The 19,542-nt window shown below is 40.7% G+C and overlaps 1 protein-coding gene across 1 annotated transcript in view; it reads left to right on the plus strand.

The window, feature by feature from the left end:
* Positions 1 to 19,542, plus strand: part of foxo3b (forkhead box O3b) — a 40,838-nt gene that overhangs the window by 17,346 nt on the left and 3,950 nt on the right. Inside the window, exon 3 of the mRNA XM_007546923.2 lies at positions 17,386 to 18,838. Coding sequence (XP_007546985.1) covers positions 17,386 to 18,822 — 1,437 coding nt within the window. The 3' untranslated portion in view covers positions 18,823 to 18,838. The remainder of the gene's footprint in view (positions 1 to 17,385; positions 18,839 to 19,542) is intronic.

Below are 19,542 nucleotides of genomic sequence, written 5' to 3' on the forward strand. Positions count from 1 at the left end.
TTCACGCTAACCCAGATTCTTCCACAGTGTTTATTCCACCCCCAAATACTCCCACAGAGGCCCAGCAATACACACACTTGTGCACCCACCATAAGTGGTGCTCCCTAGGCGTTGCCCACAGCAGACTAACCCAGACAAGCAGACTGTGAAAAGCAGACAAAATAAAGTCTACACTTCACTTTACTACTCCCTCTGCACCCAAGTCTGTCTGCATACTTCACATTAAAAGTGCCTTGCAGCGGTGTGTGTTCTCTGCAGCCCTCCCTCCTCTTGACTGCCTGTCTCGATCTAACCCATCTCACCCCTTTTCTAGATGAAATTATCTTTTTTAGGAACCCACTACAGAGTGCGCTAGAACCTGCTGCAGTCTGAACGCAGCTCAACCCACATCTTGTAAATCTTGTTGGGACGTTTGTGTCTTCTTCTCACTCTGCCCCGGCTTTGAACTTATTATACTGGATGCAAGCTACTCAAACTCATTCGCACACACACATACACAGAGATAGGGAATGACTGACTTTAGCCTGACTTTACCTCTCTTACTCATCGAGAAGCTGACCCACTTAGAGCACAGTGGCACACCAGACGGGATTTTCAGTCTACGGCATTCTGGGGAAAAAAATAAGCTACAAACAATTGATTCTGCGTATGCATAAACATATGGACTGGCTCACTCAGTAGTCACTATTAATGCAGATGTTGGAACAACGTTTGCTTTGATGGCTTCAAATAATCAGTATGTTTGTTCAGTGATGACAAAAAATGTCCTATTTACCAAATTTTCAGGCATTTTCTTGACACCATTGATAATACCACACGGTTACATGTAATTCCTTTTGACTAAGTGCATTCCTGCACAAAGATCCATCCTTCCTGTCCTGTGCTTATCTAAGACAGGGTTGAGAATGAGGAAGGAAACCCAGGTATTATTCGCTCAAGTAACAAACCAACCCTCATATGCAAATTCAAGGCCAGAAGAGAAATGTTCCACTGCATGCTGAAAATCAAGTCTGGGAGACATAAATAGACACACATCATCTGCATAAAGACAAATATGAGACACAGAGTTTCTCAAATCAAATGTCAATCTCTCTACAAACATAGAAAAGATTAATTACACCCTCATTACTTTACATTCTGTAGGCTTATAAAACTCTGGCAGTCTTAGTTTATGTTAGCTTTCTTTGGCAAATATCAGTTATAGGAAACAGAGAAAACTTTTATGACACCCAATAATCCAGTATTGGTCTAGTAATACATTGATTCAGGTCTTTTTGAAAAATGCATTTGGCAATTAAACCATAAAATTGGTTAGCCATACCTTAGCATAGTTAGCTTGTCTTACCATGAAATATTGTTGATTTATTAAAAATGTTGCAGATTTTCAAACGGCTGCAGGAAATGTTTTTTGTCGTTTCTCCCTTCTTTGACACATATTTGGACATTCTGGTCTGTATTTGCAAAAAAAAAAAAAAAAAAGTCCCAAAGATTTTGTCTGTGCTTTTGCATTATTATATGCCTTTTTCATGAGATCCTTAAAACCAGACCGTATACAGTGTGACACGGGTAAAGACACACTACTTACGCACGTAATAAAGTATATTTAGTGTAACGACGCCTTAATGTGATAGAATGGTAGAAATTACTCAAGTCTTTTTTAGCAGGCACCATGACACACACATTAAAACCTGTTTGACTGCTTTGGGTTGGAAAGAGCCACCTCAGCTCTTTCTCTCATCCTATGACTAAGCAGGACAGCAAACACCAACACTTCCCTTTTTATTTTGCTTATTTCAGTCAGTTTGACAACACGTGCCACACCATAAGTGGTGGCATGTGGGGAGGTCGGTATGTTGGTTAAACAGGGTAAAAATCATAACTTTCATTTTGTTTTTTTATCAAAGTTTCAAATGTTTTGAGAAATTTACTCTTGTCCTTATTTTCTTGTATCTCTTTATTTTGTTATGTCTTTTAATTTTTTCTGACCCTGTGTGGGCTTGTTGCATGACTGGGATTCAGGAGCAACCGTCAAAGCTTCATCAGTCTGTGTTAATGGCCTGTTTAGTACTTTTTTCAGTTACAGTTTCACTCACAGTGTGATGTGTGAGCACGTGTGGGTTGCTTTTTTACCAGCATGTGGAAGGTGTGGTGCTGATCCACCCAGAAAAGGCCTATGCAGCTCAAATCCAGAGTCGGTGCATATTTTTTCTGTCGTTTCTCTTTTTCTTCAGTTTTTTTCCTGTGTATGCTACAAGGCTTTCTCTCGTGAGTTCCAATGGCCTATCAGACACACCCCTTTCAAAAGCACTCAGCCCTGTCAACCTGTGGTGTGTACATGTTCTTGTTTGTGTGAAAGCTTGTTTGAGTACGTTCTACCTTTTCTGTCTGCACCAAGAAAGGAACGTGTAGGAAGAATAATATAAAGAGATGGAAGGAGAAGAGCGGGGAGGAGGAGGTGGAGGGGCAGATTGCTGCTCAACAGTACAAACTGGGAGAAGAAGCCAGAGAGTAGCGTTCTGGCCTGCAGCCAGCTAGTGCCACCATGCAGCTTTTGTGTCGAGGTTTGACTTCGAAAGGACCTTTCAGAGAGAGGAGAAACAGAAGTGGGAGACGACAGAAATATTCAGAAACTGGGTATGATGGAAGGAGAAGTGACATGACGAACCTGAAGAGGGGACACGCTGAGGGACTGAGAAACTAATTAGATGGGAAAGATGAGGGTATAAATGAAAGTTTATCACTCTCTCGTCACATTTTATTTTATTTTTTTTATTTTAACCTCAAACTTTATGTGGATTTTGTGATGTCACGGCATCACAAAAGTTGTGCATAGTTTTGGACAGCAGAAGAGATACAAGTTTTAGGTTGGACATTATTGTAAATGTATAACTTATCTTTAAATCTGGGAACAATACTGCTCTTCCACCACCGAAAAACTTGGTCCGGCTCTGCTCTTATACCTGACAACAAGGAGCTCCAGGTTTACGAGTTGTAATGATTGTAGAAAACCCAAATGTAACTCAGCATTTGAATAGTCTTTCAACGCCATTAAAGAATGGAACAATCTCCCAGAAAGTCGTAAACTTTCCGCTGACCTGAAGGAGTTTTCTTGTAGTGTCAGGAAAGTGCTATTAGAAAACCAGCAGGATCAACACTGGAAATTGGAACTGCAATTATGGCATTTAGTACTGTTTTTATTGTGGTAATTTTGTAGGACTCAGAACAGCGATTGTAAACAGGGTATGTGTGAACACTAATTGCATGTTGTTTGATTTTAGACTGTAGAATAGTAGTGTCTGAAGTGTTTTGGCTGCTGCAGCCCCCCATACCTGTTGCTAGCCAGGAGTCGGCTTAAATCTGCATAGAAGAAAATGTCATCCATGGAAAAAAGATTTCCTGAAACATCCTCCAGTAAGCATGAAACATCTAGGCTAAGTGCAAAGTTTGGGACAGAACAAAATCAGACTGTTTTCCTGATTTGGAGGGACGTTTTTAGTACATTTGGACACATTAGAACACGTGATGCCCAAAAACACTGAATCCTGGACAAATCCTGCTAAAGTCATAAAAATGACTTGAATTTGAGATGAAGGTTTGTTTTGGTCACAATAAACACGTTGAAGTTTAAGATGTTAGCATGCTAGAAAGATACTGAATCAGCCTTTTCAAATGACCCTGTTCACCTCCCTTTTTGTGTCATTTTGGACGTGACCAAAACATGGCAGCGGATGTGAGAGTTTCCAGCCTGATCTTTGAGCCGCGCTAAGTATGTTAGTGTGTGTATTGTCATGTATGAAGCGTAGAGTTTAAGCTGCGAGGGCCTCAGAGAGCCAGGACAAAGAGGTGGATGAAGGGCCTCTGGTGAACCTGTTGAACCCTCTCTGCTTTGGGGTGACTGGGTGCAAAGATGCCAATGTTTGCGCCCACCAGTAACCCGTCCATAAGAGTGGAATATTTAAGTTTGTGTCCCTCAAATTGAATACTGAGACTTATAACAATATAACAATATACAGTACGCTCAGAGTGTGCTAATGAAATTCCTCCAGAGTGACCATAGTAATGAAGTTCACATCAAAGAGCGCGGTAGTTCAATGAAGCCAGGCCTTGTAAAAATAACAATACTGTCCAGAGTTTGAAGATAAATTGTGAGTTTAATTTGCTTCATGAAAGGAACAACATACTTGGTGGTAATGATTTACAGGGATAACATTCCTCAAAGAATGGAATAGCACAGAAAATATGGTTAGCATTGCTTGGGCCTTTTGCCTAAAATAACATATTTTCATCCTTCTTAACATGTTGCTAATCTAACATAAACATTTAGGTTTTAAGCCAGACAAAATGCGTAAAAGTGTAGATTTTATCTTAAACGCTAAAAAACACTTGAACGGCCTAAGATTAAAGAAAATGGGTCAAGACGGGGATAGAAACCATCACAAAAAAATTCTGGTATGCACTGCTCAGCACACTGTGCAGCAGCTGTGGGTTACAGTCTCTGTTTAGAGTTCATGTCCTGTTTCAGCAAACCACAAACACAGATAACAGCGGGGGTTTAGTTTCAGTCACTTCAGCTGATTTATTATTTCACAGTTTGCTCGGCTTTTTTATATATATATATTTTTTTAAATCCTTGTATGTTTTAATTAATGTAAAACCCTGTAAATGACCCCTAGGAAATGAAACCAATCACTATTAGGAAATTGAAACAGAAACTTTGAGAGTAGGCTTTAATAACAGAAATATCCACGCTTATACGCTCTTTCCAAGGAGTGAGTAGGATATGCAGATTTGAGCTGACGGAGCAGCATCGGGTTTGGCATCATCATCTCCTCCAGCAGTGATTAATGAGCTTAACAGAAGCATGCTTCTCTCACATAAATAGACCTGGTTAAACCTAATGTTTGCTTGTCACGTACACACACACACACACGTCCAAACCCACACGATGCACACACAGTATGTATCCAGCTTTAATTGTGTTGAACACACTCATACATGAACTTAAACAATCCAGCAAAGTGGGTCAGGGGGTCAGGGAACAAAAGCTGGGCTTCCAGACACCAGGATTTCAAAGAGACCCTTTGACATTGGGTTTAGAGGAAGTGAGGAAATCATAAGAAACGAGGGGGGAGGCAGTGAGGTGAGGTGTTGTCATTTGAAGAAAGATAAACTGCTTTTGTATCGCAGTCATTCCTATGGTGGAGTCTTTTTTGTGTGTGTTTGGAGAGTTTGCACGTTGACCTTGCATGTTTAAAGGTCGCACTTGCAGAGATGGTCACGTACAGGGCAACAATTAGAGATGAACATATAAAGCTGAGGCAAGCTACTGCTTTCCTTCCTCTGGTCTTGAAACAGGAAGTCACGTGTTTCCTCGTGAGGGTTCAGCCTTTAGGGGCTTAAGAGAAGTTCGCTGCTGCTGGGGACTCTTTACATGTGCTTTTAGTGTGTTTGCAAAGGTTAGAATCTCCCTTTTGTCTTAAAACACACATGGAAGGCTTACTCAAAACAAAGGACAACTTTGCATGAGCAAAAGCATGTCAAAGACCTTCAGTGTGTTTGTGCTTCCCTTTCTCCAGCTGCTCAGCTGGTGTGCAGGCAGGCAGACAGAGGGCCGGCGGTCCTGCAAGTGCTGATATCAGCAAAGGAGGAGAGACAAAAACAGGAGCATATAGGGGGAAAACGCACATGCACTCGGATAGAAAAAACTTTCTAGTGTTGGGATGATGAATAGATTAGGTTGACTACTTCTCCTCTTATAAGTTCCTTCAGTCTCAGAGTAAATTTACTCACTCAATTAATGTCTGTTCCTACATTACCTGAACAGTAAAGGAAATTTTAAGAAGACAGGGTTCAAATTTTCATAGCTGATAATGTTGCTGTATTGTGAGATTTCCAAATTAATATTTTCTGTCACTCTAGCCACTTAATATTTTCAATTTCCTTTCTATTGTCCTCAGTTTTGGCAAATTATTATCTGATCTCGCTTCATTCCGTCACGCTGCACAAGGTTGAAATGAGCATAGAGAAGAAATTTATTTTTAGGACAGCTGATAAGTCAGTTTAAAACGGACTCAGACCAGATAGGATCAATGATGAATTGTGGTGGTGGTGGTGGTATAATGCTATGGGAATGCTTTTCATCAGCAGGGACAGTGCAGATGGAAGGAGCTGGACACAGGACAATCATCGCAGAAAACTTAGAGGCTGCAAAAGATTTAAAGCTGGAGTCACAGTTCACTTCACAACAAAATAACAGCCCTAAGTTCACAGCAAGAGCTATAATGAAATAGCTTAGATCAAACCATCATTTTTTTATGACTTCTCTGTCAAAATCTGGGCCTAAATTGAGATTTGAGAATTTGTGGCAAGACATGAATGAAACTGACCTATAATGCAAAAGAGAATAGGCAAAAATTTGAGACAAAGTGTAAAAAAGTCCAATGAGCCTTATATACTTATGCAAGATGTACCTTCAGTAACTTTTATAGCAACAACTTGTTGTTTTATAAGAATCTTAATCTCAAGAAACCGCTGCATAAATGGTCTTTTTTACAGTTCTAAAACCATCTGCAACCTGTAAAACCTATGTAGAGATGGCGTGTGAGCTGGTGTGTGCACTGTATCTGTTTTTAGCATCATGAGCATCACGAGCCCCCTGAATAGTAGTGGTGCCTCAACATTAATTTGCACCAGATGTGAAAGTCCACTGTTGCACCAGAACTCGACACGCATGCAAGCAGAAATTGGCATGTGACCAGATCCAAGAGACTGGAGTTACTCCTTTTAGTTGGTTAACATGTTGATGTGGCATAATCTATCCCCAGGAGATTTCAGCTCACCTTCCAAGGACTGAATTGAAAGTTTTAGAGGTTATTAAACTGCAAACGTCAACAGACAGGAAGCCACCCACACTAAGTCCCCATAGGCATGGCTACAGTCGAGCCCTGAGGTATCATGAGCGGAGTGTGTTGTGGAAACAGTGGTTCAAAGACGCAGCAGATGTCTGTGTCAAAAACACCCGCTCACACAAAGTGGAGGGAGGGTCAGAGACTTGGAAAAAGCAAGAATCTCCTGAAATTTTGATCCCAAAAAGAATCCAGTTCATGTCATCCTCATGGTCAGTGCACATTCACCGAAAAGGCTTCATTACAAGAAGCACTCGTCGCTTTGGGACGGCACAGGACATCCCTGTTGGGTTTTATCAGTCCCAGTTCCAGGACACCGTGTCCTCAGGCTACGGAGCAACTGAGCTTGCCAAGAACATAGACGGACACACATAAACATACACACACAAGCACGCAACCAACTGAAAGCACTCAGTAAAGACAAAAGCGACTTCTCCACCAAGAGGGAAAAGCAGCTTGGCAAGGGAATCAAAAAGCAGCACGCTGCAAGAATCCTCTCATTTTTGTGAATTTAAAGAGTTGGAGCTGCACCACACCCAAACATTGTCCATTCAAATAAACTTGGTTTGTCGGACCATCTGCCACAGAATATTACAAATTCAAAGAAGCTAACTTAGAAACAGATTCTGAGAACCCAGATACAACTTAAGTTACAATTCACTGTATTTCATAAAAAAGTGGGGCAGCTCTATTTTACAGCATAAATACTGTTCACAAGGTGACTGCAATAAAAGCTCGTTGCTAAGAAGTTTATGACTAAAATGTAAATATGAGATTTGGAAGTTGGCGTGTGACTTTATTTTTCAGTTATACCGTCAGTTTCAATGGAGATTAGACTAACCCTGTGATATTTGAATCATCAGGTTCATAATTGGACCTGCTGCTACTTCTTTGGTATGGTTGAGTGCCTTTAGTTAATATAGTTGTATATATTGTTATTATTATTATTGTGTGTTTGCTTACTTATACTGTATATATTTGACCTTTTGCACGGGAGCTGCAATGGAAATTTCGTTGAATTCTGTTCAATGACAATAAATGCTATCTATCTATCTATCTATATTATGCAAGACAAGCTGCATGCTCATCTGCCAGGGAGGCAGCCTGCTGACCGAGTGACGATGCAAGGAATGTGGCGTGCTAGGACATGGAGGCTGGGCAGCTGAGCCGTTAGATGGGAATAATTAGAGCTGACCTACATGGACCAACTACAGAACTGTTACGCATCTAAAAAAGGAGATTACAATGTTGTGGTTTTTCTTTTTTACCATTTCAATACCGCTATCTTTGGCCCTGTATAAAACTGGTTGCCATAGAGACTGAATACAAGCCAGAGAAGATATAGTGCTGACCAAGCTTGTCACAGCTTGCACTTTGCGCTGCTTGCACTAGATAGAAGATACTTGACAAGGGCCACCCTCCCCACAACTATGTTTGGTCTGCTGTACCTTATTTTCACTGACCAGCATAGTGTAGTTCAGTCACTATTTTGTCTCTTCCCATAAACTAACCCAAACCACACTATTCCTGGGCCGCCTTCAGTTGTAGGTCTATCGGACAATGGTACGGTATGGTTAGGGTGGAACTACTTGCGTCACACAATACAGTCCATTCAATGTGGGACAGAAAGATGCCACTGCTTGGGGCAAGCATGAGACTTGGTAATGCATGTCACATGCATTACTATTTGGGTTGAACCCCATGATTGGATGGGGCAAATTATCCATTGTCATCCAGGAAGCCTTGGAACCGAGGGCTCAAAGAGAAAGATCGCTTAATGAATAAAATATCCTGCTTTTATAAATTTGAGCTTATAAGAACAGATGACAAATGAGGCCCTGAAATTAAACTCAATTTGGCAAAAAAAAAAAAAAAAAGACGGAAATTGAAGGTGACAGAGAAGGACAAGAAGTAGAGGGAAAGAGAATACTCTGAATATTAGGACTAGCGGGGTGCCTACATGATTAATTACGACTGTATGATGGAAACAGCATGGAGGAGTGACAGGGTGATGTGGGGGTGCCAGAATCATTTATGATCATCAGTTAGCAACTGTTATTATTCCTGTAGGACAGTTTCCTGCAGGTAACATGTAATGCGTTTGGGAAACGAGTCTAATATCTATCTGAAGACCCCCCCAGATATGAGAGAAATGGAGATGTGAAGCAGGATGGTTTATTTTTGGCATTTAGAAAAACATTTTACATCATATCAGTTTATACAAGATATATCTAATCATCCTCTTTTTGGAGGAGTCCATCTTACAAACTCGTCCTCGTTTAATGCATCACAAAATCTAACAGGTTGTAATCACTGCATGCATAATTATCAAAAAATCAAACTGAAAAGACAGCGTTGTACTGACGTATGATATGCACAGCTGTTGTCTGCAGTGAGCTTCCTATTAATGAGGATTAATATTGGTGATAATAGTAGTTTTCAGAAAATTGATGGCCATTTCTTTCTTTCTAACAGTTTCCTGTTGCAGTGTCTTTCTCAAGTGAGTGAGCAAGTGAGTGAGAGAGTTTCCCCACATAAAGCATAATATTACATCAACTCTTTTTACTATTATTATTGTTATGACTCAGCTTTTCATTGACTCATCAAAGCAGTTTTGTGAAAATGTATCTGCTCTCTAAAGCACATACTTCCCTGCTCGGTATTTGCCTTTTTGTTTGCAATCTGTATTTTACATCACAGTGTAGGAATTTTGACTTCAGTACTATTTTTTTTTTTTTAATTAACTGCACTGAAGTGTTTATGAGCAGGAACAGCCTGTTAAAGGTTTTGTCTCCATTTGTGGAAAACAGAGATAAATGGTGCATAGGGATGCACCAGTATGAAAATTTGGACCAATAACCAATATTTACCAACTGTACGACCACACCACTGACTTCACCATTCTTATATTATTCTTCAGTTAATAATGCAGTATGTAACTTCTATTTAAAGAAAATGTTTTTTTTTTACATATTCGTTAAAACTATCACTATATCATGACAGTATAATATGAGACAAATGATTTGTGAAAAGATAAAACTCCTCCTCTTCCTCTCTGTGCTGCTATCGGGTAACACTCACAAGGGCATGATTGACAGCACTAAGACCCACCTCCTGCTTCTGATTGGTTGCTTCTAGTTAGCACTGGGAGAAGGCAGAGGATTTATTTTTTTTATTTACAGATTGTCTGTCTCCTACTGTACAGTCAGAACATAGTGAGAGTTTCAACAAGTATGCAAAATTTAATTTATATTTTACAGTCTTACATACTGTAGCTTTAAACTCTCCACAATCAAACAAACACTGCAACCAAGAAACAAATGTCAACAAGATGGAAATAAATATTGGTTGTTATTCCCATTTTATTTATCTGATCTGATACCGATGCTAGCGCCGATATATTGTGCATCCCTAATAGTTCAGTTTTTAGTTTGAAGCCAATCTTAGAATTAGCATTCTAACCCTTTCCATATTGACAGATTTTGATTAATTTGTTTATTATCTGTTTTTGAATTACCTTAGATAGTGGGTACTTTTTTATATCTCTTAGCCTACTTCATTTTGTCAGACAGGTTCTAGTTATGATGTCTTAGAAACGGAGGCTGGGGTGTGATTCAGCTGCACAAACATTTGAGCGTATTGCAGTTAATTTTAATTTAATAGGGGGGGATATATGTTTTACATAGGGTCAGGTTGGTTGGATAGCAATGTGTCCTGAATAACTAAAGTCACATTTGTAAAGCTGCTTTTTACTCAAGTCATCTTTATCTAATATCAACATTTATTTGACCACGTGAAACCTTCCAGTGTGACAAAAAAGCAGAAACAAAAGGAATTTGTAACAGGAAACAACACAGCTATTGCAATAAGTTTGACAAATAAACACAAACACACTTTTGCACTTGATGTTTGTGTACATGCTGCAGCCCTGATTAAAACACACTGACCTAGTGAAGCTACGCCAGGGTAACATGACTAGCAGGCTTTCTCAGTGACATGCAACGATTGGCTGTTAGATGTGGGATGGGTCAGCCAACTCCCCCAACACTGAGCCAGCCTATTGGAGAAAATACAGGAGTGTACAAAGCGTTCTTTGAGCATGTGGCCTTACACAACAGAGTCCACACAAAATACAGGAACAGGCAGAGAGAAGTGGGAGAAAGGTAAAAGCGGCAGCAGATTTGTTTGGATTTAAAGGACCCCGTACTGTTGACTGTGACCAGGCCTCCTTTAAGATCTGAATTTGTTTACAAAAATTAAGCCACATGAATATAAACAGACGAAGGTGTAACCGAAGTCCTTCTGGCAACTTCCAGATCCCCATTCAGCTCATGCACATAAACACACGTCGGAGGGAGAGCGAGAGGGAAAGACACCGATCTGCTGGCTGGGAAAAAGCGCTCATGATTGAAGAGAATGGAATGTTCTGTCTGCAGTCCAAAGCTTCAAGCAGCTGGAACCTGGATCCAGTGTGTGTTTGTGTGACTTTCTGAGCGTGTGTGTGTGCGTGTGTGTATGCAGGGTCACAGTATAAATAACCTTCCCCTCTCTGCAGCGTTAGCACAGACTTGCCAGGCTGTGCTAACGTATAAGCCGGTTTATAAAACCGGTTTATACGTGTCAAAGACCTGCGTGTTGCCTACACTTCTGCTCCAGGCCATAATTATGCTAACTTCTAGGTGCTTATGAGCAACCGCAAATTCAAGGAAATTTAACATTTATATTTATACTCCACCCCCACCTTATTCAAATACTGGAAAATGTATTATTATTCTACGTTGTACATGAGATAACATTTTTATGAAACACCAACCGTTTTCATTCACAGGTTTATGAGAGTGAGGCCTGGAGAGCAAGCATGATCATTTTTGTGTTATGTTATTCAGAAATAACAGAAGATATATACTGAGTTCAACTTTTAAACTAAACTATTCTTCATTTTAAAGTGCAATACTTTGTGTCCAAGCTTTACATATGTTTAAGTTGACTTACTTTTGAGTAGGTATGTAAGGTGATGCCACATCAGAGTATATGTTTTGCCCTTTGTTGGTCCTTTTTATCTAAAACCACTTGGTGACAAGAAGAAGAGGTGTGTGTAAACAACAAACAAACGAGAAAAAGAAAAGCATAAAAGATTCTGCAACATAACGACATCTAAAGCAGGTTAAATTGGTGTTAATCAGAAAAATACAGACTAAAAGCTATTACTATTTATTTCTTTAGTTGAATTTATTAAAAATGAACAAAATTACTCTGCTGAACAGTTTTGTAGCAACAAATTTAGCTGAAAACTTGACATACATAGATAATCAACTGAAGCACGGTGCATTATTCAGGATACAGGAGTTTTTGTTTTTGTTTTTTTATTGTAGGTAGCTTTTTAGGCAGGAAATATCTTTTTTTTTTTGTTTCATTGTTAACAGACTGCATAAGGACAGAACAGAAAATAAGAGGAAAGATTGCCTAAGTCTATATAAATACCTATTGAAAGACTTTCTAGAAAGCTCAAACAGAGTATTTCTGCATAATGTTTGTCTCTTTTTTAATACTTCTGAGAAACCTTATTTTTAATCGCAGTCATTTGCCCCTCCAACCCGTGTTAAATCATGACTGACATTGTGCTAAATGTCCGCTTGACCCCAGCAGCAAGCAGTCACTGTTGACATTAGACTCAGATTAGTGCTGGTTTACATAATGGCTGAAAAAGTGGGGTTATGTTTGGCCAAGAATCAAGCACAGACACATGCACAGTCTGCATGTGGGTGGTTATGTACACCACCGGGCTCGGGCCACAGAGTTTGTCCTTTCATAGCAGTGAGAACAGAATTAAAAGAGGTTAAGGTGTAATGTAAAAGATTGGTTCTGCAAGATTAGAGCACTTTAACCTTTCACCCGGTCCTGTTTTAGGCGATATCGCGCTGATTAAAATTCCAAGAGAGAGAGCTAGCAGCACTTTCTTGGAATATAAATGAACGAATACATGTATTTTTCACCGGTTTCCAGTAGTAACTTTGGAGCATCAGGTAAAGGGAGGTGCGCGTTTTACACAGAGAACATGGAACCTTGTAAAGTGAAGCTTGCCTGGTTCATATATGTGAGTTCAGATATGTGCTGTAGCTGGGTGATGAAACACACATGCAACACCACGGACACCCGCCCTTTTCTGTACTGCCTGGCTACATCAGCCAATTTCACTCTACCAATCACCACTGCTTGAGCCGGGATGGATACAACCAATTAGAAAGAGCACTAAGATTCATCTGGACCAATCAGAGAATGCTGCTTGAGAACTACCTTTAGGAGGTTCATTACATTCACCGCACAAGCTCTCCTTAGACATGGGCTTAATTCTCCAGGAGGTCTTGCGATCCATTTGAAATGGTTTATTGAAAACATCCAAAGAGAGATTTACATAATCTGAGATATGAGTTCATTACACACCCTAATAAAAATCAGAGGTCACAGAAAAAAGGGAGGGAAAGGGATTCCTTGCGTGGTTGCTGACAGTGATTAATTGTTCCCACATGTTGCTGACTGACAAAAAGTCCTCTGTTCCCCTGAGCTTAGCCTGCAGCTGGTGGACACACATACAGACACACATTGCTGTCTCACAAAGTAAGTTCAGCTCTATCAGGACTCCCAGCTTTTAAAAATGTTACATAATATTCATAAGTAAGACATAAACTTATATAGAATAAAACAAACAATTTACAACTGATTACTACAATATAAACCTCCCTTCAGCAGTCAGTGGTTGCTAACAGGTTTGCTATGATGAAAACATTTGCACTTTGCTGTAAAGGCACTGATAGGGGATATTTTTATGCTAGTTTGTACGCCATAAAACATGATTTAATTGTTTTCTCAGTGTTTCCTAAACCTGTTCCAGTAAGTTTTGGCTGTAAACTGTGTTTGTGTGTTATTTAGCTCCTGTTGTTGCTTAGTAGGAGCTATGAATCAGAGCTGCTGTCTCATTGTGCTGTTTTTATTAACGGGCTTTGGGAATACCCAGGAGGAGCTAGAGTAATAAAAATACTGTACCCTGTTCACACTGTGATGTACCATGAGCACACCAAGCACCATTCAGAGTTTTGTTTAGGAAAAAAAAAAAAAGCAAAACAAGCATTTTTGTTCAATGAGACGAAACAAATTCACAAAATTTGCGACGTGTATTTTTGAGTTGTACATCAGAGATAATGAGCATAAGGATTTTGCAATATGAGTACGTAGGAGGATATGCAGCTACCAGTGTTACTGTTCTCATTGCTGATATTTCCACCTCTTTATCTTGCGTTCATCATCTTCTCACCTCCTCTTTCACAATCAGTCACTCTCGCTCTCACTTGGCACCAGATACCCAGTTTTACACTGCCACCGTTCATGTTGGTAGAAATCTCCTGTTTCTTTTTTGTCTTTTTTTTTTTTATCGCCACTCCATCACACTCTGTCCTGAAACATTCTGTTTGACATTTCAATGAAATATGTGGTCACAAAGAGAAACATAAGATCAGCATCTTTGTTGGACAGAGGCAGGGACGCAGAGTGAAGAGATTGGCAGGTGAAAGCTTGAAACATTGTTGCGTTTATTCCTCTTTTTTTCCATCATTTAGTCACAATGTGTGTCAATTCATATGTGTGTTTTAAAAAGCTTGGTAATGAGGCAGCTTTGCGTCACTCCTCTGGAGATGCTTTCAGAGAACAAACACGAGTCCCACTGGTATTTCCTTCTTTGCTTACCTCACTGCACAAAATAGACACCCACACACTTGGGAAACGTGCATTCACCCACATGAGCCATTCATGATTTCGCACACAAGTTTAATGATTTGACATTGTGCGACACTGTTCACCGAGATGTCCTGTGTGAATAAGGTGCATTAGTTACGAAACATTGGACACGACTACTTTGCAAAGAGTCAAAAGTTCAGGTTCGTCTGCCAGGGTAGCATTCAGAAATGTAACCTAAACCCTTTGCACTCTGAATAAACTGCTTTTGACCAGAATAACTGCCTGGACCATCGTTCATAAACTCTTGCCTAGAAAGTTGGGATTGCTTTATGGAAAACAACGTTGGTATTCCCACAAACGCTTGAAAACAGCTCAGGCTTGCACTGGTTTGAGCCCAGAAATCTGCTCTGTGTTCGGAAATAAAAATATACATAAGAAGAAAACCAAAGTGGGGAAGAAAAAAAAAAAAACTGGCTTGCATGTTGTGGATGGTGGTTGAGTTGTTTATATGGGAGGATACAGCATAGCCCCAGAATCCCTCTGGGCCTATAAGAGCTACATGTTTGTGAAACAACAGAAAGTGAGGAAGAGGGAGAGGGAACGGAAAGAAAGGAGATGGGGTTCAAGGAAAGGAATTCAAAGAGGCTCAGAGTTGGTTGTGATATTTAGGGAAAGCGTGTAAAAACACATCCACAAACATTCACGGACCTGGAAGTTGGAGTTTATGGCTGTGCAGTCACAGTTTCTGTTTCATAATTTTACCGTCCTGCACGCTATGTATCGGTTTCTTCTCAGAAACCAGATGGCTGCTAGTGTTTGTGTGGGAGTTTGCATGTGAGGGAAGGGCGGTCCAGATGGACCTGTGCTTGAGTGTAATAGATCAGATCAAATGTAGCTAGAATGTCAAACACTAAATAAATGCCTGACTGGAGCTAAACATTGATATAGCCTTTAATTTGCTTTGAACCTAAAACTACTGGAAGCAACTTGTGATGTAAATTTGCTTCACACAAGGTTCTTACAAAGTCTGGATTTTGATTAAAGTATTTCTCAGGTTTGGATTAGCATGGGAATAGAATAGAGTATTTAGTCTTATCAGTATTCCTAAGTAAAAGTAGGAAATCTCTAAAATTTGGACGTCAGAAAAGTGCAGGAAGTCCTGTGCACGAATGGAAACGCTAACAGAAAATACCACTTGAAAGACAAACGACCAAGATAAAGCAAAGAACCAAACGTATTATGAAGTTGGGAAAGAGTTATGCCAATAGTTTTTATTATTTTTCCATAGTTTGTGTTTCCACAAGCTGATCAGAACTTGACACATGTTGGGAGAAGTGCTAAAAGCAACACTGGCAGAAAGGCTGATGACGACTCTCCCGCAGAAAAAAAGACGGTCATTTACAACAGCGTCAATGTCGAGTATGAACAAATGTCCAGCTGAACACTGTGTGTGTAAACATTGTCAACAGCAGAAGCATTTCACGTATCCATACATCTGTAGCTTATGAATGAAACTGCTGATCATTAACGAGCTGTGTCATGTGCACCAAATCCTCCACAACGAGGCTTTTGGGCTTTCACAAGAAATCATAGTTTATGAGCATACACCAGCTGAAATTCACACCCAAACACGCATGATCTCACAAACAGAAGCTCTTTGTATGTGTCATTCATAATCCAAGAGACGATCAATTATAGTCTCTCTTTTCTGTTATAGCAACAGTACAATGCTGCAGCAGGAACAATGCAGCGCAGTGAATCACTCCACATTAATGTGAGCTTGTGTGTATTTGACAAGCAACTGAAACAATAAGCTTTTGGGTTTGCTTGTATGTTTAGTCATGCTGAGGGAGTGTGTGTGTAGGTGTGTGCATGCGTGCGTGTGTGTGTGTTTGGAGTTGTTGGGGGATGGGTTATGGATCTGTGTTCTTAAATGTAATGCGAGCTATTCTTTAAAAGTTATGTGGGCAAAGACTGGAAAAAAAACAATCAATATTGTGAAGAGACCTGGGTGTAAACATACATCCAGGTCACAAGATGAGACAAGATTTTGTCAATATGTTTGCAAACACAAAATAATAATTTAGCAAATTATTGATTAGTGAGATAAAGAATCAATAAAGAATAGCAAAGTCTATTGCAGGTTTGTGTATTGCATACATCTCTTACTCTAAGAAGGTTCTGAGACCGATAAAGATTTCAAAATGTCACACCGTGTTTGAAGAATCTTAATTCAAGGTCAAATTATGCACTTCAGGTTTCATCTGTTTATTTTAGACTTTGCCCCAGAGATCATCAAACACAATCTGAATCATTACAACACTGCAAAATAGCGCTTTCATTTTAGACAAAGGTTTCCAGAGCATCTGTTGCATTGTCAGCACCTAGCTTCTTTCCCTCTTCTCTGTCAATCTCTCCACATTTCCACATGAAAATGCTGCGAGAAATAATTTAGGTATTGGAGACACAGCCAGTCAAGACGTCTTTATTTCTCAACTCTTTGAAGGCAACAATCCAAGAACTACTTCCTTTTAAACCTCAAAATAAGAGTCTCAAACACTCACCTTCAATCCAAAACCCATAATAGTTTATGCTTATTTTTCAAGGAGATGTTATTTTGAAATAGCATGGTGTTTTAACATCATGATATCTTGTACCAATTCTAATAATGATGGTTAAAGTTTGATTATTTGTTTTATGGAAGGTTGCCTCACTTTTCTTATTAAAATCTCTTTCTTTGTTCTCGTTCCAGAACTCCATCCGGCACAACCTGTCTCTCCACAGTCGTTTCATCCGTGTCCAGAATGAGGGAACAGGAAAGAGTTCGTGGTGGATGATCAACCCAGAGGGAGGAAAGGGAGGCAAGGCTCCACGGCGCCGGGCCGTCTCCATGGACAACAGCAACAAGTACACCAAGTCTGCTCGTGGCCGTGCTGCTGCTAAGAAGAAGGCCGCCCTGCAGGCTGTGGCTGCTGCAGCTGGGGAAGGCGGTGGAGACAGTCCGTCAGGCCCCTCAAAGTGGCCGGGAAGCCCGACGTCACGCAGCAGCGAGGAGCTGGATGCTTGGACAGACTTCCGCTCCCGAACCAACTCTAACGCCAGCACGCTCAGCGGCCGCCTCTCGCCAATCTTAGCGAATCCCGAGCTGGACGAGGTGCCTGACGACGAGCCTCCTCTCTCGCCTATGATCTACTCCAGTCCTGGCAAGGCGTTGTCTCCTGGAAAGACCAACGGGAAGGCCGTGCCCACTGAGCTGCCTCGTCTGGCAGATCTGGCAAATACAATGAATCTAAATGACGGGATCGCACAAGATCTGATGGATGATTTTCTGGATAACATCAAGCTCGTACCAACCACCTGCAGCCAACCCATGCAGAATGGTTCCTCAGGGTTTAGTTTTGGGTCCAAGCCCAACGGGTTAGGGTCACCTTCTTCCACTTCATCTCCATCCTCCAACAACTCCTCTAACGGGGGAGGCAATAGCTACAGTAACTCCATCTTTAGCCCTTACACAGCAGGCTCCTCCCTACGTCCATCTCCCATGCAGACCATCCAGGAGAATAAGCAGACTTCATTTTCCACAACTGGTATGTCTCACTTTGGCAGCCAAACACTACAAGATCTTCTTAACTCTGACAGCCACAATCACAGTGACGTCATGATGACCCAGTCTGACCCATTAATGTCACAGGCCAGTGCTGTTGCCATCATTTCCCAGAACTCCCGTCGAAATGTTATGGTCCGTAACGATCCTGTCATGACTTTTGGGACCACTGGTGGACTCCAGAGTAGCCATAGGGAGATGCTCCAAACTAACAACCACAACCAGAGCACCATGAGGTCTTTGAACGGCGATCTGAACCTCGCCAACGAGGCAAACACTCTGGCTAACGCCAAACAACAACTTCTACTGTCACCGATTGGTGGAAACGGAACGTCCTCCATGCAGATTGACACCTCCATCTTTCTAAATGGCCCTGCGAGCAGCAGCGGCGGGTGTCAGGACCGCTTCCCGACAGACCTGGACCTGGACATGTTCAACAGCGGCAGCTTGGAGTGTGACATGGAGTCCATCATTAGGAATGATCTGATGGATGCTGATGGTCTGGATTTTAATTTTGAGTCACTGGCCAACATGAACGGAGTCAGCAACTTCACAAGCACCAAGCAGAGCTGGGTGCCTGGTTGAGACAGAAGAAGAGAACGTGAGTTTGTCAGAGGTTTGCTTCTAAAAAAAAAAAAGCATATAGCTGTCTTTCTGTGTTTTTAAGTTTAAATTCATGTAGAGTGAACTGCTCTGACTAATTCATTCTCATACAAAATCACAACAGGTCAGCCTTCAGAAAGTAATCTAACATGTCATTGGGAAAAGTAACCTTTGATTTCATTTATCAGAGGGCTTTTGCATTTAAAATAATTGAAATATATTTCTAATTCTGTAATAATTTGACGCTGTACCTGTGCTGTGTCAACAGCTTAGTGATGTTTCTGTGGAAAGTCAACTTTAGCAAACAGGAAAGCTAGCTTTTACAGCTTTAGAGCTTCTGCTCCACCATAATTTTCAGCTGCGACTGTGGCTCACCACAAGTGTTGTGAAGAGGAGCATTGCAAACAGGTGCTTCGTCAAGTTTGAAGCAGGGTTTGTTGCAGCTGGGTGACATTTTTTTGTGACCCAAAAACAAAAATGCTTCCCTTTAAAATTCTGTTCCTGCACTTTGCACCCATGACCCGAGATGAAAGGGAAAATTCAGAGTTTTTGAAGTCAGTCTAGTCTGTATCTAACCTTCAGTCGATGGCGTTCATTCTCAGTCTGGAGATGTTTTAAAGATGTTTTAATGGATGCTCACAGCTAGAGTAAGTGGTTCAAGTAGGTAAAAAAATAAATTTCATTTTTAAGGTCAAAAATGTC

This window comes from Poecilia formosa, unplaced genomic scaffold, assembly GCF_000485575.1.
Source record: "Poecilia formosa unplaced genomic scaffold, Poecilia_formosa-5.1.2 Scaffold1, whole genome shotgun sequence".
Lineage (NCBI taxonomy): Eukaryota > Metazoa > Chordata > Actinopteri > Cyprinodontiformes > Poeciliidae > Poecilia > Poecilia formosa.